Consider the following 26,597-nt stretch of genomic DNA (forward strand, 5'->3'; position numbering starts at 1 on the left):
CGATCACCAATACCTACCACATTTCAGGGTGATCAGAAAATGCCATTTTTTCATGCTTGGCTGTCCCCAGCTTCATCATCATCTTTCCTACTCTCCTCCTTCCAGTCCCTCAGCACACAACCCCTGTGCTGCTGCTGCTGCACTGCCATTACTTTGGCCCAAAATTCAATGGCATTGATGCCACAGCCATTAGAATTAATTACAAGGAGCAGAAAGAAGCCTAACATTGCCAGGCAAGTGACTAAATTATTTTGTTATATCCTTTGTCACCATTACCACCTACTGACAAAGGAAGCAGACTCGAGGAGTGTTTATGCTGTACAGCAATTTGCAGTGTAAATTAGGAGTAAGGTCTTTGATCATACCAGAACGCAGTCATCTGCATTGCTAGGCAAACACAACACAAAAGAAACATGTCCAATTATAAGATATGGTTCAGTATCAGCTAATAACCCTATTGACTGATTTTTTTTTCATAATGAGTAACAGCTACCTTATAGACAGTCACTTGCATTGGATTGTGGTTGCGGTTTGATTTTCAGTGTCATTTTTCAGACATGAGATTTTTATAAAAGCTTTCCGCACAACAAACCCCACACACTTTCTATCAACCTGATAGGATAGTGTCACAAGTTCGTGTCTACAATTCAAAAATAAATTAAAATATTTAAAGTTTTGTTAATCTGCATGAACATGAACGTAGGTTGGAGCACAGCAAAAGCCAAACCCCGCGGCTGTTCAGAGCTACGGAACAAGCCAGTTTCACTCCCTCTGATCCCGTTTTTACTTGGAGGTAGAGGAGAAGACATCTGAGCATTTCTTCTCTGCTCCTACACATCAACAGAGCTGGAAACTATCACCTTCCTCTGGTTGGACTTTGCCAATTGAAATAGAACAAAGCATTTTAGCTCAGCACTCCTACTTTAGCTCGGCACTCCTAGCTCACAGCTCTTCCTACAGGACTTTGTCTGAAAAAAAAATCTGTTTCCTTGGGAAAATATTCAACCCTTTCCCACCCTCCGGCTGGAGCTAACAGAACCAGCCAAAGGAATGAGCACAACTTTGCCAGCTTTGAGCTGTGTCTCTGCAGAGTGTTCGAAGTCCTGAAATGAAACAGATCCTAAGAAAATTTTTGAAAAGAAAAAAAAGAAGAAAAAAAAAGAAAGGGGGTGGGGGGTGGGGGGAAGAACCCACCCTCTAACTTGTTGCTATGGTTTCCAAATCTTGGCTCATATATCAATTAGAAAGTATGAAAAAAGCCACATGGAAGGAAGTGCTGGAAAATACTTTTCCCTGACTTCTCAAAATCAAGGTCCCTAGTGCTTACTAAAGTTTTTTATTATATTTTTACATTACTGCATTTTCTCCCCAGCTGTATGTCACAAGCTGAGAGACCTCCCTTGCCCCTGCGGTTCCCCGGGGGTCAGAGCAGAGGGAACCATTCCCTCGCTATCAGGCCTACAGTGGGTCATGGTCCACTCACAATTACGTTCCCACTTTGTTTCCTTCAAGGAAGAGTGATCAACACCCTGACCAAGCAGCCTGCTTCCAGGTTTCCTTCATACTCCAGCATCACCAGGAAAGCACACAGGGATTGCTCCAACATGCTTTCTCCCGCTGCAGCAGCCTGGGAAGGACTCCCTGCAGCAGCTATTGGCAGCGTATGTTTGTATGTTTGCATGTCAAAGCCTGTTGATACTTTCAGGACAGCCTTTAGCAGTTCTCCCCTACGCACACACCAGGGACTCAAAGGAAAGGCGCCTAGTTCGCCCTGCGATGTTGCTTTCCTGACTGTGCCTTCCTGCGTTAAGGCATTACCTGCACACGCAGTAATCATGTTAGATGAATACTGCAATTACAAGGTTATAAACATCTCTGTACTGCCCAGGTCACGTTAAGTCAGGTTCGCTCCAGCATTCAAACTGGTGTTTGTCAGATCAACAGATATCCTGCACAAAGTGGCCTCACCTTAGTGAGAAAGATCTTGCAGAACCATCATGGATGCTGTGAGAGTGTTCCCTGCCCTGGGTGCATACAGAAGACATACCTGCTGCTGAAGGACAGGAACGGAGGGGTTGGTTTGCTGTCAGATCCACCCATCAAGGAAATACAGAGGTCGCAGTGCTGTCAGAGATGTATCATCGACCCCAAGAAAAAGGTCAGGCAAGGAGTTGTGTGAATAACTCTTCAGGGAGAGCAAAAAATTAGAAGAGGAAAGCGACATGATCAATGCAAAAAGCTATTTCAGTTGAGAAGAAAAAGGGTCACTTCTGTCTGAACATTAAATATGAGAACACATTCAGACACAACATTTGACTTAACAACCAAGACAGCAATCACCAGCGCTACTGCAAGAGACAACTTACTTCCAATTCTACTCAGGTTTTGCAATACACTTCTGGATTTAAAATGAAAAGAAGGAAAAAAAACCAAACAACCCCCCAAAAAACCCAATAAGCTTGCAATATTCAGCCTGGTACTGTTCCTTGAGGGTATTGCCTGGTGTGCACTCAGCAGCTGAGGTACTCCACAGGGCACCAAAGGTAGAGGATAGGAGAGTGAGCAATATCCAAGTCAATAAGAAGACCAGAGTGCTGGCCACATATACATCCAAAGAAAAGAATGAACATGAGAAAATGAGAGTTTGAAATTAAAATGTACTAAATACCATAATGCAGGACCACAAAGTTCATTTGACAGCTTCCACCTGCAGAGATCAAACCACACCATGAAAAAATACTTACAAATAGAAATCTAATCTAGCAGTCATTCATTTTTGGCCTGGGATCTGAAGCTGTACTTTTCTGGCCCCATTTTAGTTCTCTTCAAAAACTATAATACTACAAAAGGCGTATCTCTACAGACAGTAGCAGACATAGTACTCACTTTTGTACCTGGCAAGTCTACCTAACCTACTTAGGATTTGCCAGATTAAAAGCAGACATTGAAGATTTGACACATGGCAAGTGATTCAAGTAACCACTGTCCCCCACAGAAAAAAAAAAAAAAAAGAAAAAAAAAACCCCAACACTTCCTTTAGGTGACAGAATTTTTTGTTCAAATGGATCTGGGACAGGTATGCAAGCCATTTTCTTACTGGAGTGAACTATGGTCTGCAGAGCAACAGAGGACTCTCCATGTTAATGATGCTGCACCAAGCACTCTGTGCACGGTGGGAGGAAGTGCAGAGCCATCTTCCCTCTCGAGGGAACAGAAAATTAACTGAAAGAAGCAGAAACTTTCTTTAAACCACCACTGGGTCTGGGGAAAGGGGAATAACCTTCCAGGACTACTGTTTCTCTTTTGCACACTGAAAATGTTAGTGATTTGCCAACATGGAGTGTATTACTAGCTTGTGGGGACACACTGAGACCAAGAGGAATCTGTGTGAAGCAAAGAGCTCAGCATTTCAAGGTGAAAGGGCTAATCTCCTTTTGTAGCTAAATCTTTCTCTTGTGTTGAAGAGGACAAAAAAAAACCCACCACATAGTAAGGGAAACAACCTGGAAATGTATCTAGTATGCAAGTTAAAGTGGTGAGAGAAGATAATGAAAGTAAAAATAACTTCCTTTTAAGTCTATTCCCTGAATTTTAATGCTTTACTTGCTGTAAGCGGGTAGGAAAATACAAGGCTTATAATTCTCTCCAGCCTTCCACAGGGTGTATGAGGTCAAGGGAAGCGCGGGATGGGACAAAACATGTGCTTTCTGATACAAAGCCCAGATTTAGGGCACTCCGTGTGCAAGTGAATTAGACACACACACACACAGCTGTCCCCAAACACTGCCTAGGTAACAGCACCACCTCCGTCCAATTGCAACATGACATAGTTACTAATTCAACTTCCAAATGCACAGAATGCTTCTGTCTTCCAGGAGATGAGAAATCACAGCCTATTTCTTTGTGCAGAAGGAACCAGTACGCTGCAAGCAAGCTGCAGGATGCTTTTGCTGAGCAACTTCCTACACGGGGAGTCACCCATCCAAGAAGCACATTTCAGGATAACCAGACACCTCTGCCCAGGGCTGTCGGAGGACAGGGTCTGTTCAAAGGAGCTGCAGAGCTGTCTCTTGTGTCACGGGACCACTGCAGGGAGTCATCTACAGACCAGTTTCTTCCTGTGGAACCTTTGATTACATGGAGCCCGCAACCAGATATTTTCCATGACAAGGTTTAAGAAAAATGTTATATACATCATACTTAGACGTGTCAGCTGGCTGCCAAAGTTTGTCAGCTATAGCTTGCAAGCATCCAACTTTCTTTGGGCTTGAATCAAAGACCTCTGTTAATGTGTATAAAAACATTAGGGCAAACACGGTGTTAGCACTCACGGTGCAAAATTGCTTGTGGTTGGTTTTCCCTGATGCAAAAGCAGTGTTTGACTAAAAATACTCTGTTAAAGCATTCTACGAACTAATTGTTTGTCACCGCTCGGTATACCAGTGACACTGCTTATGCATACAGGTCCGTGTTACCAGCCAGCTGTAAATGGGTGCCACGCTGGGCTGGAGCGGGTGCTGTCTGTCAGCAGCTTTCCTCTCACTTGTGCTGCAGCCTGGCATCCTGTGCTCCCACAGTAAAACCTGCCAGATTCATAAAATAATCCCAGTTCGGGTCATTAATATGGAGGACCCACTAGCACTGAATTTCAGCTCTTCTGGGGAAGAATGTGCCCTTCTGTTCCTCTGAAAGCCCTTGTCCTCACTATTAACCCTTCACTGACTTCAACGTAAATTGTATATTATTCTCCTGCCCCCAGCAGAGTCCTTTCCCTTTACGTCTGGGGAAAGCTGCTTTTGAAGACCGCTGGGAAGCGACTTTATTATAGTAGCTGCAAAGTCCTATCCCCCATGGTAGCACTCAGTTATCTACCAGTTTCTGTTGCAGGCTCAGCAGCACCAACTTTTAATCTTGTTTTAATGCAGAAAAAAGTGCACAGGCAGCCGGGGCAGGGAAACCCACGGCACCCCAGCTCAGACACATTCCAGAGAGCGGCAAGAGGCTGGCAACACCCTGGAAGATGCGGGAGACCCGTGGAAGGAGACATTGCTGGGGACACAGCTGGAGACCCACTTGGAAGGAGGTGCTCCATGCCAAAGCGGGGCACAGCTCAGGGACCCCCGCTGGGGCAGGGGCAACCCTGAGGGACAGCAGCCAGCCCACACTGGGGTACAGACATCCTTGAGGGGCCGTGGCTCGCTGGCCACCCAACTCCAGGGCAGGAGCACTCCGAGGGACTGAGGATAACACACAGCAAAAGCAAGGGAAGGGGAGTCCAGGGAGATGTTTACTGAAGCTGATCCTGGGGAAGGGGGAGGAATGGGCTTTCCCTAAGTGGGTTTTCTTGTTTTTATTTTATTTCTTTCCAACCCTCAAATCAGCAATTAAAACTTTGTGTTAACTGGCACTAAACCCCGACACATAAAAATTCCTCAAGTCAAGACAGTTCTGCCCGTGACTCATAATCCCAAATTAAATTTGCCCCTACCTTAGAAGGCTTCCACCTTATTTTATCCCATTGTATACAAATCTTTTGCAGAGGTGCTAGTCTAACACACACAAAGTATTAAACCACAATGTCAGGCATCAACAAGGTAGATGAGTAAAAGTATTTCAGCTACACATTCCTTTACCGTAGTAGTCAGTGGCTAAGATGCAACAGGTAAATTTGGTCCTTATAACCCCTCTAGCTGAGGCATGCAGCTCATGGTGAGGATGCACACGCCACCGTATCCCTTCGCAACAGGCCAGCACAGAGCTCATAGTTTGGGCACCGTCAGTCTGTCCCAGATGCCGTAACACATGCCACATGCGAAACTGAAAACTGAATCATAAATTGAAAATACTGACATCCTTTTATAGGGCCATAACAACTATTTTTAATAGCAATGTTTAATATGTTTGCATCTCATAAACTGAAGTCTCTCATTTCAGAAAAAAATGGCCATTCATCTGAGCATTTCAGATGCACATCAGTTAGCACGTAACTGAAGACAAAGTGTTTTTCTGTAGTAAACCTCCATAATGAAAACACCAGAGTAAAATCCTAAAGTTCAACGCAATACATCATGCTAATCTTCAGAATGGGATTTTCTCGCCACTAATCTTGTTAGAGCCAGAGCGCTGTGCAAATATATCTGAACCCGTAATTACTGAAGAGATATTAAAAGGATCGATTTATTTCAATAAAAAATGCAAACTTTGAGAAGAATTCATTAATACTCAAAATCCAGCCGTGCAATAAATAATACTAATGAACTGAGAAAAAGGAATAGATGAACAAGTACTGACATGATGTCTTGTTCTTATTGCTGTTAAAGAAGAATTGACAATTACTCCATTTGAAATGTAATTCTAGTAAGGGAAATGCTAGAAAGAGAGAGAACGGCTTGTTAAAAAATACGTATGTGCATATATATACACATTTAAAAATGTATGATGATGGAAACTCATTTAATTTAGTCCTGGGGAGGCTATAATACCATTTCCAACACCCTTAAGCTGTGTTTACATTAGCAAACAGTGCTGTGCAACAGGAGCATGAAACAGCTGTTGCTGAGATGGTGCCAGCACACAAACTACACATATGTTGGGGGGGTTACTGCCAGCGAGCTCCAGGCGGATCCCGAGGACTGCCTGCCTCGCAGCGAGCAGGGTGCCTCAGCTGCAGGGCTGGAGGATCTCTCTAGTATGGTTTTGTCCAAAGGGAACTCTAAGCGCATGCTTCAAGGGCACTCTGTAATGTGAACCAGAACACATAGGCTGTGTACGGCAGCAAATAGGAAATTTTCTTCCAAAATAGCCTCCTGACTTGCACTACAACGCTTCCTCCAGCAAAAGCACTCAGAACACTGTAGACGGTTCACTCTAGGACAAAACCACCTAGACACAGCAGAAACCTAAGTGCAGCACTCACCCACGTTACCTAGATGATCCGATGACAATGAGGGGTATCTAAAACAGCCTTTTCGGTACCAATGGGCTGTGATAGTTGTCAAGACAGAATGTAAACCCATGTTTTTCCATATGCTGGTGAGCTTCTGCAGTTTGCTAAGGGAAAAAATTAAACACTTGGTTTGGTGTTTTGGAATTGTAATATGGCTATTCAAACCACGCACTTGGAGTTAGCCCGGCTGCTTCAATGGATACTCGCAATAATTTTCTATAGGATTCCAGGGCAGACTGAGAAAAATTCCACCAACACCTGAACATTCACTGCTCCTGAATTTCACTGAAGAGAATTTCTGGTGCCTCAATTGTGATATGAAGAGCAGATTCATATCACGACGGGATCTGCACTGGCCACAGGACATGCTTCTTCACAGGAAATTAAAGCTTTGTATACTACAAGACCTGGTCGGCACGCTGTTATCTTTGGGGAGTAAGTCAAGAGAGAGAGGAAGGAGCTGGAAATGCCAACATGCAAAAGACATCTGTCACAATTAGGCCAATTGCCTATTATTAATTTTACTACAAGAGCTGTTTCTCCTCCCCATCCTATTTGTGTAGTTGAAAGGAGGCAGAGTACCTAACGCAGAGTATCTAGGTCTCCTCAAACAAGTCACAACACATCTGAAGACTGAAAATACCTGTCCAGAGTGCTGGGATACTGCGATCTCACTAGACAGGAGAGGCAAAGAAAACAAACGGCAAGTATAGAAGATGCATTAAAAAAAAGGGGAAAATACAAAGATTGAAAACTCTTCCCTGACACTTAACTAAGTGGAAAGAAGCATCTCCTCATTGTTCTCTATCTGCTGCATGCAAGTTTTACTCAATTCCCCAATTCTTACAGGGGAGGAGGTGGGGAGTTACCATTCCCTGCTGCCACCTCTCCTGGTGGAGGAGCCCTAGTCTCTTCACTCATTCCTTGCCTGAAAGCTGCTCCTGCCCATCATTAGGGACAGTAGCTACTCTTTTTTTTCCTTCTTCTGAGGTTCTCGGACACAAGTCACCAGGCTTGTTGCAGCCTTCAGCAGCTCAGGAGGGAGAAAGCTGAGATAAATGATGAGCCTCTCCTTCGTTCTGGTAAGTCATGGTCAACCGATTAAAAATCACCATTTCCTTTCTCTCAGTAGTCTCAAAAGTTGACAAGGCACCAAAATCTCTTTTAGGTGAGAAGCTTTGGCATTTACTGGTTTTAAAATGAGAGATTCTGGGTGGCATGTACACCATGTTACTCCCCTTGCAAATATGCTCTGAGAGTGCAGAGAAGAGGCGGGTGCACATGAATTACACGTCCCTTGCTCCTTCCAGCAGCTGCCTGCCTCTTCCAGAGCAGGGTCCAACCAGACCAAAGAGCCGAATGGAGGAACCACCAGGCTGCACATCATTCCCCCTCTCCTTTCTAACTGCACAAACCTGCCTGGCAAGCTGCACAACTACCCTATACCAAAGCCAACTACAACTACAGCCGCTCTGACAGCTCATGACAGTTGGTGGCTTTCTGGATGCTTTTCACTGCAATTTTACTACTGAAGCCAGTACAGCTTGAGCCGTTGCCTCTGCACGGAAATAAAATTATCACAAAAGCCTCTGCTTTGTTCTAATCCATGTGTCTAAAGAGCCCCTGTAAGGGCAATGACTACTGGCAACACGCCCAATAAGCTTTATACTTTTGTTTCTCTGTAAGTTTATCAAAGCAAGATAGGCAGCATCTTACTTATACTACTCTATGCAAAATGTGACAGGCTGGGCACGTCTAGCTTCTCTGCTCAAACATAATTTCTAATGCATTTAATTTGGCTGTTTCCTTGACTTTTGCAATAAGGGGGGTGGGGGTGGGGAAAGGATGGTACACTTTGAACACAGCATGGCAGAAGGCTACAGACTCTCTGAATGAGGGCGATCCTCCTCTCGTTGGGCCTGAGGGGTGATTAACATTTGCAGGTACCAGCAATATTGAGGAACAGCAACTGGGCTGCTTCAAGATCTCAGCCACTTGAGCCAGGCATTCTGGGGAGAGGGGAAGGGAAAAAGAAAAAAAAAAAAAAAGAAAAAAAAAAAAAAAAAGAGAGAAGCAGATGCCAAAAGAAATGCATAATGCATTTGTTAACAAGTCAGCTGAACTTTTATTGCCTGGAAGCCGCCTTATCACCCTAATGTTTCCCCCTACAACAACAGGTTTCCTGAGTATCACAGCCTGACATCACGGATGGGCTGAAATCCTTAAAACATCCTTCAGATCCTTATCAAGGGCTGAGGGATAGCCTTCAGGCCTTCCTTCTGATCTAGGCAAGGGAGTCACTGGCAACTTCAGGCCATTTCTTTGCCAGCAACGAAAGTGTGCGAGTCCAGGCAAGGGGTGCCTCTGCCACCAAGAGGCCACCGAGCCCAGCCTCTGGACCTCCTGCAGGCAGGCGTGACTATAGCCATGGCTATTGCCCCTACAGTTACACCAGCTCCTTCCTTTCTACTACAAAGAGCTGAAAATGACTTTAAAAAGGAAGGATTCCTTGGAATCGACTGGCATCACGGCGCACTCCGTGTTTACGTATGTAGCATACCGGCTAATTAACCTTTCCAGCGAGACCCTTAACTTCATGTCGGTCACAAACTGAAACTCAGCATCTCAGATTAAAGATTTTAAACACCGCTGGAAATGTTGTCAGTATACATAAAATCCTGCTCTTTAATGTCTTCCCCTCCTGGATTAATGAGGCACTCCGGCAAGCACTGCTGTGGTCACAGCTATCAGTTGCCAGCTGCTCATCCTCCAGCCTTCCTGTGCATGGGCTCCTATGAATTGCCTTACTTACCCAATTTTTAATCAGTCTTTACTGATGGGTGGACTGAGTTTCTCTCTTTCCTGTCTCTGGCTGCTATGGTCCCTGCTATTAGTAGTATCTGAATTGCCAGCTGCACTGTAGTCTCCCATCACTGCACAGAAGGTAGGAGAGCCCTACGTTCTGTGCTGGTGAGCGTGTCAGGCTCAAAACCAGAGCCTGACGGTTTGGGGTGAAATACATCTGGAAGAATAGTTGCTGACAGCAGTTCCTGTTAGTTCCAGGCTGGAGGAGAAACACTACACTTAATTTAGATTTTCTACTTTGTATCCTGAAAAAAAATAAATCCACAGTAAGTCTTCAACAATAAAATCCTTTCCACACTGAAGTACATCGCACAAGCTAAAAGCCGTATCCTATGATTTTTGCCCTCTTTACTGAAGGCCTGTATTTTTTTTACAGAACTTGATCACCTTGCAGAATTTAAGCTTCTCAAACACTTTTGGGGAAAAAGAGCAAGCTATCGAGATAGATAAAAGACTGCAAGAAACAGCAAGCGATGCAAAAAGAAGCAGAAGTGCCTTTCCTGCCGTAACAAAGACAATAAGGGAGGGGGGGGGTGGGGAGGGCAAGCGGAACAATAAACGCTAAAGTTCATCACCCGAAACACCGTATTTAGCTGCTTATGTCACTCACGGTCTTGTAAGTGCTTCAACACTGAATTTCAAACATGAGCAGCATTAGAGGAAACCGCTAACAAGAATGTGGCATTACTTACCCATCTTTAGGCTCCACTCCAATAAATGTGTGACTCTTTAAAACCCATTTGTCGAAAAGTATGTGACACTTGTCCAAAATTACTGGGAATGAGAGAAGAATCAGTATTTCAAGCAAACATTCTTTTCCTCCAGTTCTTCATAGATAAGAGTTAAACCTGTTGAGCTCTCTCAGTTGAGTTTGAAGAGATCAAGAATTTAGTCACAAGGTAAAAAATACATTGCAGCAGGTGATGCCTGAAGATTGATACAAGGAAACACGGCAGTTCCTAGTAATGTCATGCTGGCAAAGTAGCTGCATTTGCACATTATATGTAATATTAGATCTTCACATGTAATAAAATACACAGAGAGGGTAAAGATACAGTACTCTGCAACAGTACAGTCTTGCTGCTGCAATCGCCTTCCACTTTTTCTAACGCTAGGATTTCTTCTGCTACCAGTTACTGCCTAGCATCACGCTGTACAATGAACTTACTCTACACATTCTGTCACCATCTTTAGATCTGTTGATCTCTTTAAACAATTGTATCATTCATACTAAATCATGTTCAGCTACAGGCCCCAAAAAGCATTTGATTTACACAAATTATTTCAACTGCTAAAAAAAATGTTAGCAAAAATTTTACAAATAGAGTCAAACTCATACTATTTGAAAAGCGTAAAAGCCATGTATAAGGTGTACCGCATTAAGACAGTTTTCTACAGCCTCTTCTGAAAAAACACAGCACAAATATCTGTTGAAGGGTTAACACAGCTGATTCTGCAGGCTCCTGCCTGCCCCCACCTCCTGCTGCAGGCTTGACTTCTGATCAGCAAAGCCAGTATGACCCCTGGCTGGAAGAAACGTCCTTAGCTGCATTTAGGGTCCGACATCCCATTAGCTTCCCATTTCGAAATAACACCTACTAATTAGGAGATCTGTATGTTTCTGAAGGCATCCAGACAGAATTAAAAACCTGCACTTTCATCGAGTGCTGAGCAGGGAAACTTTTAACATCTCTGTCCTGCCTGATTTCAGTTAAAACACATGAAGACGACTGTCGGCACTCCACAGCCGGTGTGAGAAATGCTACTGCTTGCAAACACTTCAGGTGAGAAAATACCACAATTCCAAACACCGTTTTCCTCAAGCCAATGGTTTAACTGACATGCGGAATTAGACTCTATAACTCGAAAGTTACAAAGTAGGTATGTTTATTGCGCGCAGATGCACGGGGGATCGCTCCTCCACAAGCGTGCATGCCCGAGGTGAGGAACCAGCTCACATTTATACAATGAAACAAATGAATATTCAATTAACGCCTATACATATTCGTTACCTAAACCCCGCTTCGTATGTTAATTAGCTTATCAGTCCGTTTCCTGGAATGTGGTGGTCTTGCAGGTTTGTAGGTGATTCATGTCCTTGTGACCATCTGATCTTCTCCAGCAAGGAGACTTAGCACTCCCTTCCTCTAGATAACGTTGGAATGTCTCTCATCCTTTTCTCATCCTTTTTATAAATAGCCCCTTTGTTAGAGGGAGAAGGGTAGGTGTCTCCTCAGAGCTGTGTGCCTATGTGACCAGACACCGCACCCATGGCCGGTCACCATACCCACATTCCTTGAGCAGACACATACAATCACCATCGATGTCCATTGTCCCTATTTCACACTATTTCTCCGTATCATAACAACAGAGCTCCTTCTGAGGCCACCACCAGAGGGTATTACAAGAAGTTTGTGAACTCGATACAAAGACCTGCAGCACCCAGCGTGCCCCCTTGCTCTGTGGCTTGGCCGTCGTGCACAGCCCGGTGCGGCTGGTGAGGCTCGGGCAGCACAGCCCCTAGGCACGGCCTTCACCGCCGCGCTGGGGCACCGGGGCAGCTCTGCCGCCAGTGCTCCCCCAACCCCACAAACTTTCAGAGGCTATGTACCATAAAGTTATACATAGCCGTGAGATTTCCTAGAACCAAATGTCTGGTCCACGTGTGCAGTCGTCTCTCCAAGGGGTCATATGGGTCTCAGGTTGCTGCCATTCTTCTGTAACTTTTTTATCTTTATGGTCCTGCACACCTCTGGAAGGGGAGATTATCCAGGCACCTCCTTAACTCACAGCCATCAGGAGCCTCTTTTGTTCAGCCAAGTACCTAGTGCTCACGAGTTTCCTTGTTCTCCAGGTCTCCTTATCTCATAACCATCCCACAACCATCCCAGGAGCCTCTTTTGTTCAGGTAAGCATCTATGGTGCTTATGCATCTTCCTGGTTCTTGGGCCGTAACCCTTTCAAACCAATAAAGAGATGTGAAAAGGTCTTTCTGGCAGCAATGAAGAACCCACACCTTTTGAAACAGCAGGTGAAATCAGCATTAAGTTCAGGGAACTGGATGTAGGAAGCAAGAGTCCAGCTGACAGCTCACTTAATGGGACATTACCAAATGTTTAGAAAAACACACAGTGAAGTCTGCAAAGGCAATGCTCATCTACCTTTGCAATGTATGAGGGCAGAAAATAGAACTTAGAAAATATTTTGATGAAGTCTAGTCATCAGCCTTAAGATTGCCTCCTCAGATTGCTAAGCAAGCAGAACACAGGTGAAGAATCTTAGGCACCTTTTACAAATTCCTAAATACGCTTCAAGATTTAATTCCACGGGGGAAGCGAGCATCCAAAGAAAACATGTTTCTTTCACTATTGTTACAAATTTGGTAAAGAACATGCAGTTGAGCACCGTGGGATATTCAGACCCCAGACACAAGTCAGAACTCGTTTAGTGCTCTGTGTCAGGTGTCCTTGTGATCACTTTTCTGCATAAGCAGAGCAAGCGCAGCCGAAGCCCCAGCACAGCCTGCGGGGAGGTAGCTGGCCTGGCGGACCACGGAGGTTCTGCTCACATGCTGCTTTAAGACATCAAGCTTCCTACTTCAGAGTCAAAAAAATTAAATCCATCTGGTGTGGCTGATTAGAACAGACGGTCACTATTTCCACTGTTCAACATTTATACAATTCAGAAAGTCCTGTCTGCTTTGTTGCAAGTCAGTATTTTGCTTACGATTCAATTACTTTCCAGAAATAATGTAGAAAATATACATCTAACATTTCAGCTTAAGTAGTAGTGATATATGTAAGAAATTGTTAGCGAAAATATCTGTCTTGAGCCTTGATTGAATAGTGATAGAGGAAAATTGATGAAAACAGTTTTAAAGTTTGTTGTTTTGTTTTATTTTAACGTCCTAAATGCAACTAAAAGGACATTGCTTCCAAAGGTAACCCAGCTAGAAGTTACTTCAGCTCCCAACAGCAGCATCTAGAGGCAGTGATGAAACCGCTTCCATAAACATTTCAAGTTTTTTGGCTGTACTCCATTTTAAAAAGTCCTAACTTTTTCCTTAAAGCCAAAGTTAAGCTAAAAATACCTTCTAAAACTTACCCTGCCATTAGTCGTTTTTTACTCTTAAAAAAAATAAATAATTGTGCACGACAGTGGTTTGAAAATTGAACTCTGAACTCCCCGTAAGGATACTTATTATAAACAATAATCAGAACATCAGAAAAACATCTGTGATATCCTGTGGTTTGGTACCGCAGCTACAACCTCACAACTCTCATGGGGCACGAAACGGACACGCTTCTACACAGATGAAACGTCAAGGAGCAGAGGCACCGCCGCTCCTCTGCCTCTACCACAACCTGACGGCAAACGGGTCAGCCTGTGCCGGCTGGGCAGCAGCTTTCCAAACCCAGCTCGGCCTCCTTGCGAGATGAAGAGCCTGAAGAACCAGTATAAAATGGGAATCCTTTTCTTCCAAGTGGAAATCAAACGCATTTAGAAGGCATGAGCATGCTTTGAAAGCAGGCATGCAGGCCTGGGAGAAAAACAGGAACGTGGTGTACCGCAGGGTGAAAAGCCATAGCAGTTATTAACCCCAAAACCCTCGTTACCCAACATCAGCTGCCTATCAGTGCCTACCAAATATTCGGGTGGTGAGACAGTGAGAAGATACTGAGTGAGAAGCAGGCAGATACTCAGCGAGGAGCAGATACTGTACCACTCCTGCACTTTGCAGCAGCAGCCTGCGATCACTGCTGCTCCCCAGCAGCCATCAACTGCTGACAGCAGCTGCGACTTGGTAACTACAACTTGAAGTAACTCCTAAGTATGTGTCAAAATCAGTTGCTGCAAAAATCAGTAATCATTCAGCAGCTAGAGCACAGGCTAATGTACGCAGATTCCCAACAGCCTGATGGACAATGTAAGAGCAGCAACTGCATCAACAGGTCATTAGTAAATCATACAGCACCTACTCCACTCTGCAACAGATTAGCGATTTACACGGAGGTCACGAGGCTATGACAATTAAACATTTTCTTGCATACTTTGTGCAGGAGAACTGAAGGAGTAAGGACAACTTCATTAGGTACCAGCCTTAGTAAAAAGCAGATTTACAACAACGCTCATTTTATTCAGTATTTTGAGGTTATCAAGCTTAAACATTTAGAATGTTAGAATTAACAAAGACTGCTACTTGATCACTTTCTTAATCCCACAGAAATTCAGGTTATCACCAAAAAAAGCAAAGTCTCACTTCTGCTCCTCAAGCTGATGCGTCCTCAAGCATTTGTGCGTCCAGCCTTCTTACAGAGCTGATCAGCCTGAAGGGTCTGGAGAATGAGTGAGTTTTCACTGGGATCAGCCCGCGCTCCCGCTAGCTAAGAGTCAGCACAAGCACCAATGCGGACGCAGACACGGCAGGGACACCACCCGAGCTGAGGAAGGGGACCACCCACAGCGCATCACCTTAAAGCAGTAATGAAAACTACACCCTCAGCCAGGTTCATATTTAACACAGTGACTGAAGTAACGGCTACACTGCTAGTTACAAAGTACAGTTCTGCACAGGACAAAATATTTAGTTGACTTACAGACTGCCCCTCTGAATGTTGAAAAGGCACCCATTTAAGGCCGTTAGGTCGGCTTTTGTCCTCACCTGAAAAGCAATGCAATTCTCAGCGGCATGGGGAAACTACTTCTTCTAATTTTTAAATTCAGGTTCATTTTTGTTCATTTTTGTTCATTACACACCAGCAGCTGAAGAAGGAACAACTCAACTGTTTATTGGGAAAGAACATTCCAACACAGTATTTGAACTTTTGCTTAGAAAATAAATTATTCCAACAGCTTTTGAAGAGAACTCAAAATTCAGACTCTTAATAAAAATCAGTTCTGTCCATACCTGAATCTTTTTGTTTCCCCTCACCCACCCATACTTTTACCATTTGTCATCTTTGGCAAACATGGGAACAGTTCTTTTGGTTTTGATATGTTGCAGGGAATGTTTCCATTTTCACAGATTGTATTGGTGAAGCCACAAAATTAAAACAAAACTCACAAACAATCCAAGCAAGCTGCAGAAAAAGTTTTCATCTCGTTTCACCTCTACTCCTTTATAAATTAAATTTAAAAAAGTAAAAAGAATGCAAGTTCTACAAGGGCAATAATTTCAGTTACTAATTAGTAATCACATTACTTATTAAATATCACCTGTGGTTGCTCCTGCCCAGTGTTAACAAACTGACTTCTAGTCAGTGTAATAAAGCAGCTCAGAGAGGTAAAATTCTTATTTTTAGAAAACATACAAAACCCACTACTGTAAGACAGTACCTACTGTAATACAGTACTTACAAGTTGTAAGCATATACAAAATAATTATCAAAGCATTTGGTTCGTACACTGCTGCTGCAAGTCATGAAATCAACTACTTGCTCACAGAGAGCCAGTGCTAGAAATGGATGCCTGGGCAACCACCTTTAATTTGTCTGCTCAGGACACAGAACAGCGAGTTTCTCTGTATTCATTACGAATTTTGAGCCATAAGGTAAAAGGAAAGGAAACTATTGACCAAAAGGAGGAAAAAAACCCCAAAACATGAACAACGTTAAGTTCCCTGCATTGTCCCATTGATCTGTTTCTACTGTTCGGTGATGGAACCACATTTAGAACACCCATGGCAGCAGTCTCCATTCACATTATTTTGTCTGTTCTCTCCAAAAACACCTAAAGCAGCAGATGGCTTTCTGGGGACATAGATGCCCGTTTGGACGCTCAGCACTCCCAATTTCCAAAAGCCAGATGCAATGACTTCCTGTCACAACTCAGATAAGAGTTTAAACTGGTTGACCTGAAGAGAAGCAACTTACAGATTCTGAATCCCAAGTCTTCTAGTTCATTACATACTGCTGCCAACCCATATTTAACTGTAACCATGTTTTGTAACCAAGAACAATTGAAGTAACTCTACTCCTAACAGTACAAAATCTGAAGTAATACTCTGAAATACTTCTTAGCTCTTGGAAAAGTGCTCAAAATCACCTGTGTGCCCAAAAAACTATCACCTGATGCTGTATGCACCACCAGTCACTTTAGACTCTGTATCTCAGTTGTCATCCAGCAAATCTGACTCAAAAAAAAGAGACATCATCACTTGGCTGCAACCATCCCTCCCTCAGCCAGTCACTCAGTTATGAAAAAATTGCTGAGAATTTCTAAGGTTCAAACACAGTCAGTTCTTTCCCGTCATACAACTCTTGCAGTTGGTTTGCCTCAAATTTTATGGAAGGTTTTTCAGTTTGCATCCCAGGCTCCAGAGCGTTCTGTCCAACTATTTTAAGATTCACAACTTTTATTTTCCAAGTATTCTCCACAATGGGACAGCTAATCAGTCCGAAAATTTGTTCAAAGATGCCCAAACAAACGTTGTCTCTATGAACCGTGCCAGCCACCGCTACCAGCACTAACCCATGCCGAGACATGGCACATTTCAGTCCATTGCCGTGCAAATTAGGGTTGAATAGAAGACATTCTTCTTTAACCAAGGAGAGCAGACGAAGGCTCACCATTTCCGCACCAACATATTCTTCCCTGTTTTTTTCTAATGTGTTGTAACAGAACTTCATTTTGGCATCCTCCCAAAAATGCTGTGGTCCCCATCTTCCTTCAGATTTTACTCCCAAGGGATGTTGAGAATTCAGGATTTCAAAGAACCATTGACAGAATTCTTCTCCTAGATCATGAATGTCATCGTCTGGTAACTTTTGTCTCTCTCCGTGACTCTGCAATCAAGCACATTTTTTTCTTATAACTATTTAGCCTGAACATACCAGACTACCACTTAAAACACCACCAAATCATGTAAATACTTATTTCAAGCATTTTAAGCCTTCTTCAAGTGCTCTGAAGTCAGTGTGCCTCAAGAAAAACAACAAAGTAAAATCTCATTTATTTTTAAGATCATAATTATCTTACCTAGAGAATCAGGATAGGTTCTTTGAAATACAGTTAGAATAGTCCTTCAGTTTTGTCTCTGTCTACAGCTTATAAACAAAGAGGAAAATCCTGTTTCTACTTAGAAAGGGCAGGGAAAAGATTTTTGAACAACTTCCCTGAGACCAGGATTCTCTGAGACACAAAACTTCTGCTGAGTAAAAAGCACCTGGGTTAGTAACTTTTTACTCCCCTTTACATTTCCGGAAGGTTACAGAAAAACAAAAAGGATACAGACCCAACCTGAAAAGCTAATCCCATGTTAGAGAAGAGCTACTTCTCTAATTGTGCAACTGATCAGTTAAACTGAGATAATGCAACACTGGGATTCGAGGGCTGCAGGGCTTTTCACATAGCAACATAGGCTTAGCCTGGAAATAAAGACAAGTCCATTCAGCCTGTCATAAAATCCTTCCTTCAGACTGTCACAAAGTCTTTTGTTCAACACTGAATTTGCTGAGAAATTATTTTTAAGTAGCGAGACACAGTAAACATTGCTAGCAGACAGCCAAACCTTCAAAGAATATTTTGAAAAGTCTCAAAGATTCCTTAGAAGCCTTAGAGAAGAACGGGCCAGTGAAAGAAAGCATGAAACTATCCAAAACACATTTTCCACTAGTTCCCCATAGGTTATGGACAAGCCACTTGTGCCCTTTTTTTCCTTGTTTTACAGAAAATGACACACACATGCTCCTAAAACACATCTAAAATGTAGGGGGATAAGAAACACTTCAAAATAATATTTAAGTTTAATGATGGATTGCTGAGACTGACAACAGAGTGGTGGGTATGAAGTTTTGAAGCCCAATTCACAGTTAAGTGGCAAAAGCAACTACCAGTGAGGAACCAAGGGTCATGTTATTAAAACCGCATCAGCAGAGGGTGACAAACCACTCCCAACTGTTGTATTGCTAAATATGTACTGCAACAAAGCAAGCAGTAAGAATTTTTTAGACACTATTATGAGTCAAACTAAGAAATCTGTTCCTTGCAGCTGGAATTCTTGGTCTGTCTACAACTATGTGTAGAAGAACAGCAAAGTTTAAGCACAAGCATTTGGGAAACAAGTTGCATAGCAATTAGATATTTAAGACAGGTTTTAAAGTGGATTATAAAAAACACAATTGGTTTAGAGGGCACTACTTAATAAAGGAAGTGTCACTGTAAAAGGCAACAATCAGATGCTCAGGTAACAGTCCTGTGAGCCTATTTAATTGGCACATACGGAGTTTGTTTATCATCTGCTTTCTCTTGCAATAGGTAAGATTTTTTTACTTAAGAAAAATCACCCAAACTTTCCAATGTAAAGATACATGACCACCAACTGCAAGGCGCCACATTTTTTGAACGAGAACTAAACGTACAGTTACTTTGCAGGGCTTCTCAAAATTTGCAACTTGACAGCAAGACTTTGAGAAGTAAACCAAATGTCAAGTTTGCTAACACCAAAGTCTAGTAAGTATTAAATTAAGTATGTTTTAAGTAGGTATTAAGTAATTAATTATTAAAAGTTTTGAGATTTCTATATAGAAATGTTGCATTTGTTTCATAATAAACCGTAATTAATTTCTAATTCTGTTACGTAGGTTCATGTTACCTGTTTCGTCAAAATGGTGAGGGCCACAAGAATTAAGAAAAAAATAAAGGCAAAGAAAAACGTGTATGATAAATAAACTAGCTGAATTTGTCATTCTTTGTGAACGTGCTTTAAGTACTTTGGAGAATTTAATTTACCTTCAGTCGTAACACTTCACTATGGGGTAATACTTCGGAAGACTTCTTGCAAGAGCAAAATTCTTTTTTCCCCCCAATGTACACACGCAAAAAAACTGTATTGAAAACAATTCTCAGCTAAATCATCGTTCTCATGCAGAAATCCCCGTGAGAGCAAGCTCAGTGCAACAGGTTATCAGCAGCTACAGAGCTCTAACAGCCCAGCTGGTGGGGCTGTTGCCCGTTAGGTCTCTGAAGTACAGCACTTGAAAGAGCAAGGTGGCTACTGACACGGTAAAAGATCCAAGACAAATAAACCACTGAAAAGTTCATTACACCGCGAGGATTTGCTAAATGTCAAAATTCTGAACTTCAAACACCTGTAATTGCCTCAACACATTAAGTTACACTGTATTATGTGTTACTATTATCAAGGGGGGGGAAAAGAATACATGGACCTGGCACTGCTACACACTTTACATTTCAATGATATAAAAATATGCTAAAATCCATTCTGCACTCTAACTGCAAGAGGTAATAAGGAAAACAGCTTACAGAGAGTACGCTACTCTCTAGAAGTAGATGTCTAGCAGTAGATCAAGGCCACTTACAAAAAGGCAGTTTTCTCTCCATTCCCTCCCTCCCCCACAACATTTTAGACCAGAGCCCAAAAGATGTTTCTGGCCTACGAGCTACTATCAACAGCGTCTCTTTGCTCTGCTCTGGGATGTGCCCTACCCGTGCTATTGCTAGTGCCTGGTGTGGCTGCAGGATGACTGGAATTCTACACCAAAAGTTTAAGAAGATTCACCACATTAAAAAAAATGACAAGGGGTGATGCAGGGTTTCTGTACCATTAATACTAGTTTTAGTTGTCCTTGAATCCACAGAATTATTTGTGAATACCCTCTACTTTAGCTTAAAGTACAACTTAAAAATTAAAAGCACGAAGACCCCATACATTAGAGTTCAAATGCACTAACATACTTTGCGAAACAGAACAGAAGACCATGCTCTGCAGGTGATACGTTGGCACGGACACCTTTAAATGATTAATTAAACAAACAAAAAAAAAACAAAACCCCAAAACAATACAAACCGAGGTAAAGAGATTCAGAACGTCCCTAAATACAGGTGAAGAGCCACATTTTGGATGTACATTAGAATGTTAACACTGGTTATCCTGCAAAAGAAACGCTAAACATCCTCAAGTCTTTCAGAAAGCAGCACTCACCTCTGCGTGTGGTTTTCTCTCCCTTGACTCTGAGGCACATGTTGTGAGCTGCCCGCTCCAGTACTGCTTTACATGATCAATAAGTACGTGTTTGTCAGAGGAAGGAGACACTGGAATTCCTTGTGCTGCCAAATACTTAAAAATTATTTCTCGGTAAACTTTTCTACGTTTCAAAAGTTCTTCTACACTTTGGCTATAAACCAAGACGGCATGAATGGCTTCTGCAAGTAAAGAAAAATTTAAGTTAGCAGTTGCTTCCCTCGTGATCAAAACCCAAACCTATGCCATTTCTTAAACTCCTGACCAGCACCTCCAAACACAGTACAAGACAAGCTTAAAAGAAATGCAAACACTTAAAAGTTCGTTTGTAAATTGAAATCTGACTTAATCATATTAAACACAGAAGATACCCAAAGACTTGGGAACATGTTTAAAAGACTATGCTGTTTTTGCTGAAGAGTTTACTATCTTGTAATACCTACTTCCAGTACAGATGACTACTTGGAACTTATTATGTATTTTTTGAACTTGATGAAAATGATGCAACTTTTTTTTCTTTCAAATAAAATTACTAATACTCTTCAAGTACTTTCAAGCTGTTTAGAAACTTCAAATGCTTCAAGAAGTATAAAGATTCTTGCACATAATGCATTTCAGCTATACTTCCTGAGATACAGCCAGCCTTAACTCCAAAATAAGTTCATTTAACAGGAAATCATCTAGGGCTTCCTGCTTCGTGTCACCATACAGCACCTTCACTTAGCAAAAGCTGAGCTTGGTTTAATTCCCCATTTGAAATGCTCTGGGATATTCCAAAAGAAGCTATCCACCTGTCTTCTTGGAAGCAAGATTACACAGAGGAAGAAGAACCAGACACATCTTTTATGGTTCTTCTGAATATGGAATGTGAACCTTGATGTCTAGATCAAATGGGTAGTTCACATGGTTTGGTCAGAGAACACACTGTTATTTTGAATAATATGTAAGTTTTCAAATGTTTCCTGTGAACAGAAAACTGACAGAAATACAGCAGGGAGGTAACTGAGGTAATCTCTGATTCCTCGTATGTTGAACGAGAATTCTAGCACCAGAAGCTTGCTGTTCTGCAGACCATATGCAGTAGCTTGTGCAAGTGAGGTTCCATCTAGCTTCCCAAACACCGACAGAAATGGAGTTACACCTGTTTTATTTCCACAGTAACATAATTACCAGTCCCAGGCTCATAAGAAAACACCATGTGTTGTAGCACAGCAACAGTACATTGAAATGTAACATTCCAAAAAAATTCAGCTATAAGGCTCTGTGACAAAATTAGAAAACATGACAAAATTAAATTCATTTTTAAGGTACTTGTGGTAGCCAGTTTTCACCTGAGCTGAGGCTAGGTACTTAACATGTTACCGATAAAACCTGTACATTTAAACAAGACACTAAAAGCTGAAGTAAAAAAAATAAAATAAAATAACACCTTTCAATTTAAGTTACAACCACTGCCAAAAATAGGTCAAAAAAAGAAGAAAAATACAGGCATAAGCCCTTTTTAAGAGATGTGTTTGACAAATCTTATGGATCTGAGTTATATCACATGAAACTTATCCAAGGCTTTTGGACGACTATATTTCAGGACAATACACCGAGTAGCCTCAAGTAACTCACACAACATCTTTCTGAAACAAATCTCAACATCTACAAAATCTCAGGGGGTGGTCACACCTGAAAGTGCTCTGTTCTACAAAGAAATACGTTCAATGTTAGACTTGTTTCTTTCAAAACGTGAAAGCAAATGTTATTAGCGCAAATGGCAAGAGACACTTGAGTTTCCAATACGTTTCTCAATACCGGCAGGGCAAAGAGCAGCGGCACAGCAGCGCTGGAAGCTCACCGTGGGGTGGTGGTAGGGGGGTCTAAAAGAGAAAAACAAATCCTGGAGGCCTACAAACGCGCTACGAGCCGCTCGCAGCCGCAAGCTCCTCGGCCAACACAAACCGCAAGCTCTCCGCGGGCAAAGCCGGGCGCCGCTCGGGGCGGGCAGGCCCACCGGGGGCCACCACCCCGCAACGGGCAGCCTCGGCGGGGCAGGGCGAGAGGGCCGGGAGACCCGCGGGCAGCCCAGCTCCCCCAGGCCGGGAGGCGGCCGGGCCCGCCGCAGGAGCCCGCGTTCCCGGCCCGGGCGCACCTTGGCGGCTCTCCGGGTGCACCAGGCGGTTGGTGACGGTGTCCGTCAGCGCGATCAGCTCCGCCGTCTCCAGAAACTCCAGCAGCTCACGGCAGCCGGCTTGCTCCTTCTCGCTCAGCCCCAGCGACGCCATGGCCGGCCCCGGCCCGGCGGAACCGAAGCCGCCGCCGCTTCTCCAGCCGAAGCGCGTAGCAACGGCGGGTTCCGGTACGGCGCCCTACGCGGTCCGCGGCGCCGCGGTCGGCGGGCGCCGGGTGGCAAGAGAGGCTGGCGCGGAGGTTCCGGCCGGAACTGGAGTGAAGGGCGGCGGGGCCGGGCTGGTTCCCCCCGGCCCTGAGGGGAGCTCTCGCCCCGGCCCTGAGGGGAAATGTTCCCCTGGCCGAGGGGAAGCCTCGCTGCAGCCGTGAAGGAGACGTTCCCCTGGCCGTGAGGGGAAACCTCCCCACGGCCCTGAGAGAAAGCGCTCCCCTGGCAGCGAGGGGGAACTCTCTCCCGGGCGTGAGGGGAAGCCTCGCTCCAGCCCTGAAGGAGGGCTCCCCCCGACCGTGATGGAGCTCACCCCCGGCCCCGAGGGAAGCCTCCCCTCAGGTTGGGTGCCATGGCCCCGGGGTGCAGCCAGACGGGGAGAACCCGACAGCTACAGCCCAGCCCACCTCCGGGTGGGGGAAAGTGAGCTTAAACGTGTACACGATGTATACGAAGAATGTGTAGTTACCATCCTTCCCTCCCATCAGGCTGGGAAGCCGTCAGGCAGATACGACTCCGCAGCCCTCAGGCCAGCAAAGCGTTGCCACTGGCCCTGCCTGCCCCCGGGCGCTGGGCCCCGGCCAGGGGTGCTGCCCCTCACCCCTGGCAAGCCCGGCGGCGGCGGATGCGAAGGAGAACAGAAAGCAAACCGCCCACAAGTGTTTAAGGGTGGTTTTCAATCACCGATGCAGTCTCATCCCAACCTGCCCAGAGATGGAGGCCTTACACAAAGCAGGCTCCCAGCAGGATGGGGCTGTGCACCGCGGCCACCATCGGATCCTTAAGGAACGGCTCTGCTCCTCCTAAGGTCCAGGCAGATGCTCTTGGTGGAAAAAGCCTTTGGAGGTCTACTGAGAGGCCTCAAGCTGTGCTAACAGCTACAGCTGTCACTTCAACTGGACTGACTGAGGCACAGCCCCTATGGCGTTGTCTTCCACTTGTGACCGAGGGAGCTGCTGGACATCTTGGGAACTAACAAGCAAGTTATGTGTGTCCACAAGAATGGGAAATCTGACAGCACAGCACCCACCCATGGAAATGAAGCTCTACAAGCCACAGCTCTTTTCCACTACATTCAAGGCTTGAACCTTGGTGTCGCTCCTCAACTTGGCAGTATGTGTTGTGTCAGGGGCAGAATAACCAGTGACAGTCACTTTACAGATCATGGAGAAAAAAGAAAAAGGAGGAAAGATGACTAAAAAAAGGAAAAAAAAAGAAGATAGCAGAAGCAATCACAGACCTCACTGCGGCAGAAAGAGTCAGCACTCTCAGCAAACCCATGCTTCAATACCGGTAAAATGAGGCCATCTTTTGGTGCTAAAGCTGCCTGTGGTTTTGAAAACCAGAAGACCTAGATTTTTTAAGGACACACAGACTGTCACCTGAAGACAGCAGTTAAAATTACTGGTGATGCTTTTGCAGCAACAATTGAACACTTTGTTATGTTAGGGTCTGTTCAGATCTGAAGTGACAAATGCCTACCCTCAACAACTTGCAAACCTAAGATAGAACACCTACATGAACAAGAGCACACATTCCTACCCACCCCCCATACTACGCGTACCTTTTAGATGACTCTTTTCTCTTTGGGATCTAAAAAAAATGTCCGTGCAGATCTCCCAGGTTCATCAGAAGGAAAACGCAGCACACATTCAGCTAAAGTAACAGCTACTCTCTTGAGCTACAGCAATGAATTCAAAATAAACCAGAAACAGCTGAACCAGTTTTGTCCATGAATTTTCAGTCCAACTTTCAGATAAAAATTAATTCCTAAAGCATCTGGAAAGATTCAACACAATAACGCTTACTGTCTGCACTGCCAAATTTTCCCTCATACGTACATTGATTTAATATTTTTTATGCAGTTAAAGCAACATGTAACAGCTTCTACTGACAAGATCAACCTCCTGCATAATACACGTGGCCTTGCCACAGAGCTATTACACGCTCTGTAAAACCAGTTACTCGCACGCTCTTCTCATAGAAGGCCTCCCATCACAAAATGAGGGCAGCATTCTGCATATCCGTATTTAGAGTTTACAAAGCAAAACTGGCTCATCAAAAATGGGACTACCTACATACTACCAGTTTTGCTGCTGAAATTTTGAAATTCTTAAAAAGTTAATCCTGCAAGCTTACAATTAGAAAATGCATCTGAGAAACATAAATGACCTTTCCTTCATTTTACCTATGTTTCAATAAACCTATTTAGATTTTTAGCCTTCAGGGAAATAATATCTAACTGTATATTCTAAAATTTGGGGGGAATAAGTCAAGATATCATTTAAAAAAAAAGATTATTTTGAGATGTTTGTTTCCAATGAATATTGGGCGGGACACAGGGGGGTGGGGGGGCACAGGGGCAGGTTGCCTTAGAATGGTTACACTCCCATTAATCCCGAGAGAAGAAAAGTGCATTGTCATCACAGAGATTGGAGACACTCTCTAATACTCAGAACTGGTGTCTTCCCAGCCCACTCTTCTCTTTTTTCAACCAAGGCCAGCCCTTTGCAGCAGCATTATATGTATACTTTGTCAGTGCTTCCCCTTTGGAAGTGGGGGTGGGAAGGGGAAAAACATCTCAGAAGTAGGTTTTATTTTATTTCTTTCTTTCCCGTAACTCACAATTCCCTATAGAGTTTTTATTCAAGCTTTTTCAGTTGACTTTGATCATTGACCAGGAATGTAAACTGGCATTCCTAAAGGAATAAAGAAAAAAATTAATAGCCTATATAAACAAATTCCTAAACAGGAAAATTATTAGCCTATGAAAAGAAAAGGTAAATAGAACTCTTGTAACATGAAACTGCTGTTGTAATTCAAGGAGTCACTACAAGTGATCCTCCCTCTCCCCATTCCGTTCAGAATTTTAATTTATTGCAAATTATATCCCTAAAATGTCAACCATCCTCTTATTTCTATGAGCACAGTGCAGAAGTCAGGCACTGAGACAGAAAGTACTGGATTTAATGATACCGACACATAGGAATACAGCTTCAGGCAGTGCTAGATACTGCTCCAGGTCACATCCGAGACAACTGCACTAATGTATCTGAGGCTATTTGGGTTGGCAGGAATTGAACTGAAACGCAGTTACAGGCTTTTTTGTTCCCCTCCTCCCTCCCTCCCTCCCCTTCCTTTGAAAGCTAATAAAAATAAATGAGAAATTACTGACTACAACACAACCAACCAAACTACACCTAGAAGTAGCTGTTTTCTAGGTGGCCACTATCGCAAACTGTAACAACTGAAGTATATTTACACACATACTTAAATGACACGGGCCGCTGCGTTAACTCATTTTACCACTGCCATCCTACACTAAATTTTCCAGCGAGTTCGCTAATAACGACGTTGCTTGTGCTGATAGACAAAGATGACATGTATGGCCTGAAGGAATGTTATAGAAATGGAGAACAGGA

At 43.6% G+C, this 26,597-nt stretch overlaps 1 protein-coding gene across 1 annotated transcript; it reads right to left on the minus strand.

The window, feature by feature from the left end:
• Positions 1-14,927: 14,927 nt before the first annotated feature.
• On the minus strand, positions 14,928-23,174 carry C2H3orf38 (chromosome 2 C3orf38 homolog). Its single transcript, XM_056328727.1, has 3 exons — positions 22,930-23,174; positions 20,754-20,974; positions 14,928-17,595 (listed from the first exon to the last, which is right to left on the minus strand). Exons 1-3 carry the CDS (start codon positions 23,060-23,062, stop codon positions 17,029-17,031), a joined length of 921 nt encoding a protein of 306 aa, XP_056184702.1. The 5' UTR covers positions 23,063-23,174; the 3' UTR covers positions 14,928-17,028.
• Positions 23,175-26,597: the final 3,423 nt, after the last annotated feature.

Source organism: Falco biarmicus, chromosome 2 (genome assembly GCF_023638135.1).
Source record: "Falco biarmicus isolate bFalBia1 chromosome 2, bFalBia1.pri, whole genome shotgun sequence".
In the NCBI taxonomy this organism is placed as follows: Eukaryota; Metazoa; Chordata; class Aves; order Falconiformes; family Falconidae; genus Falco; species Falco biarmicus.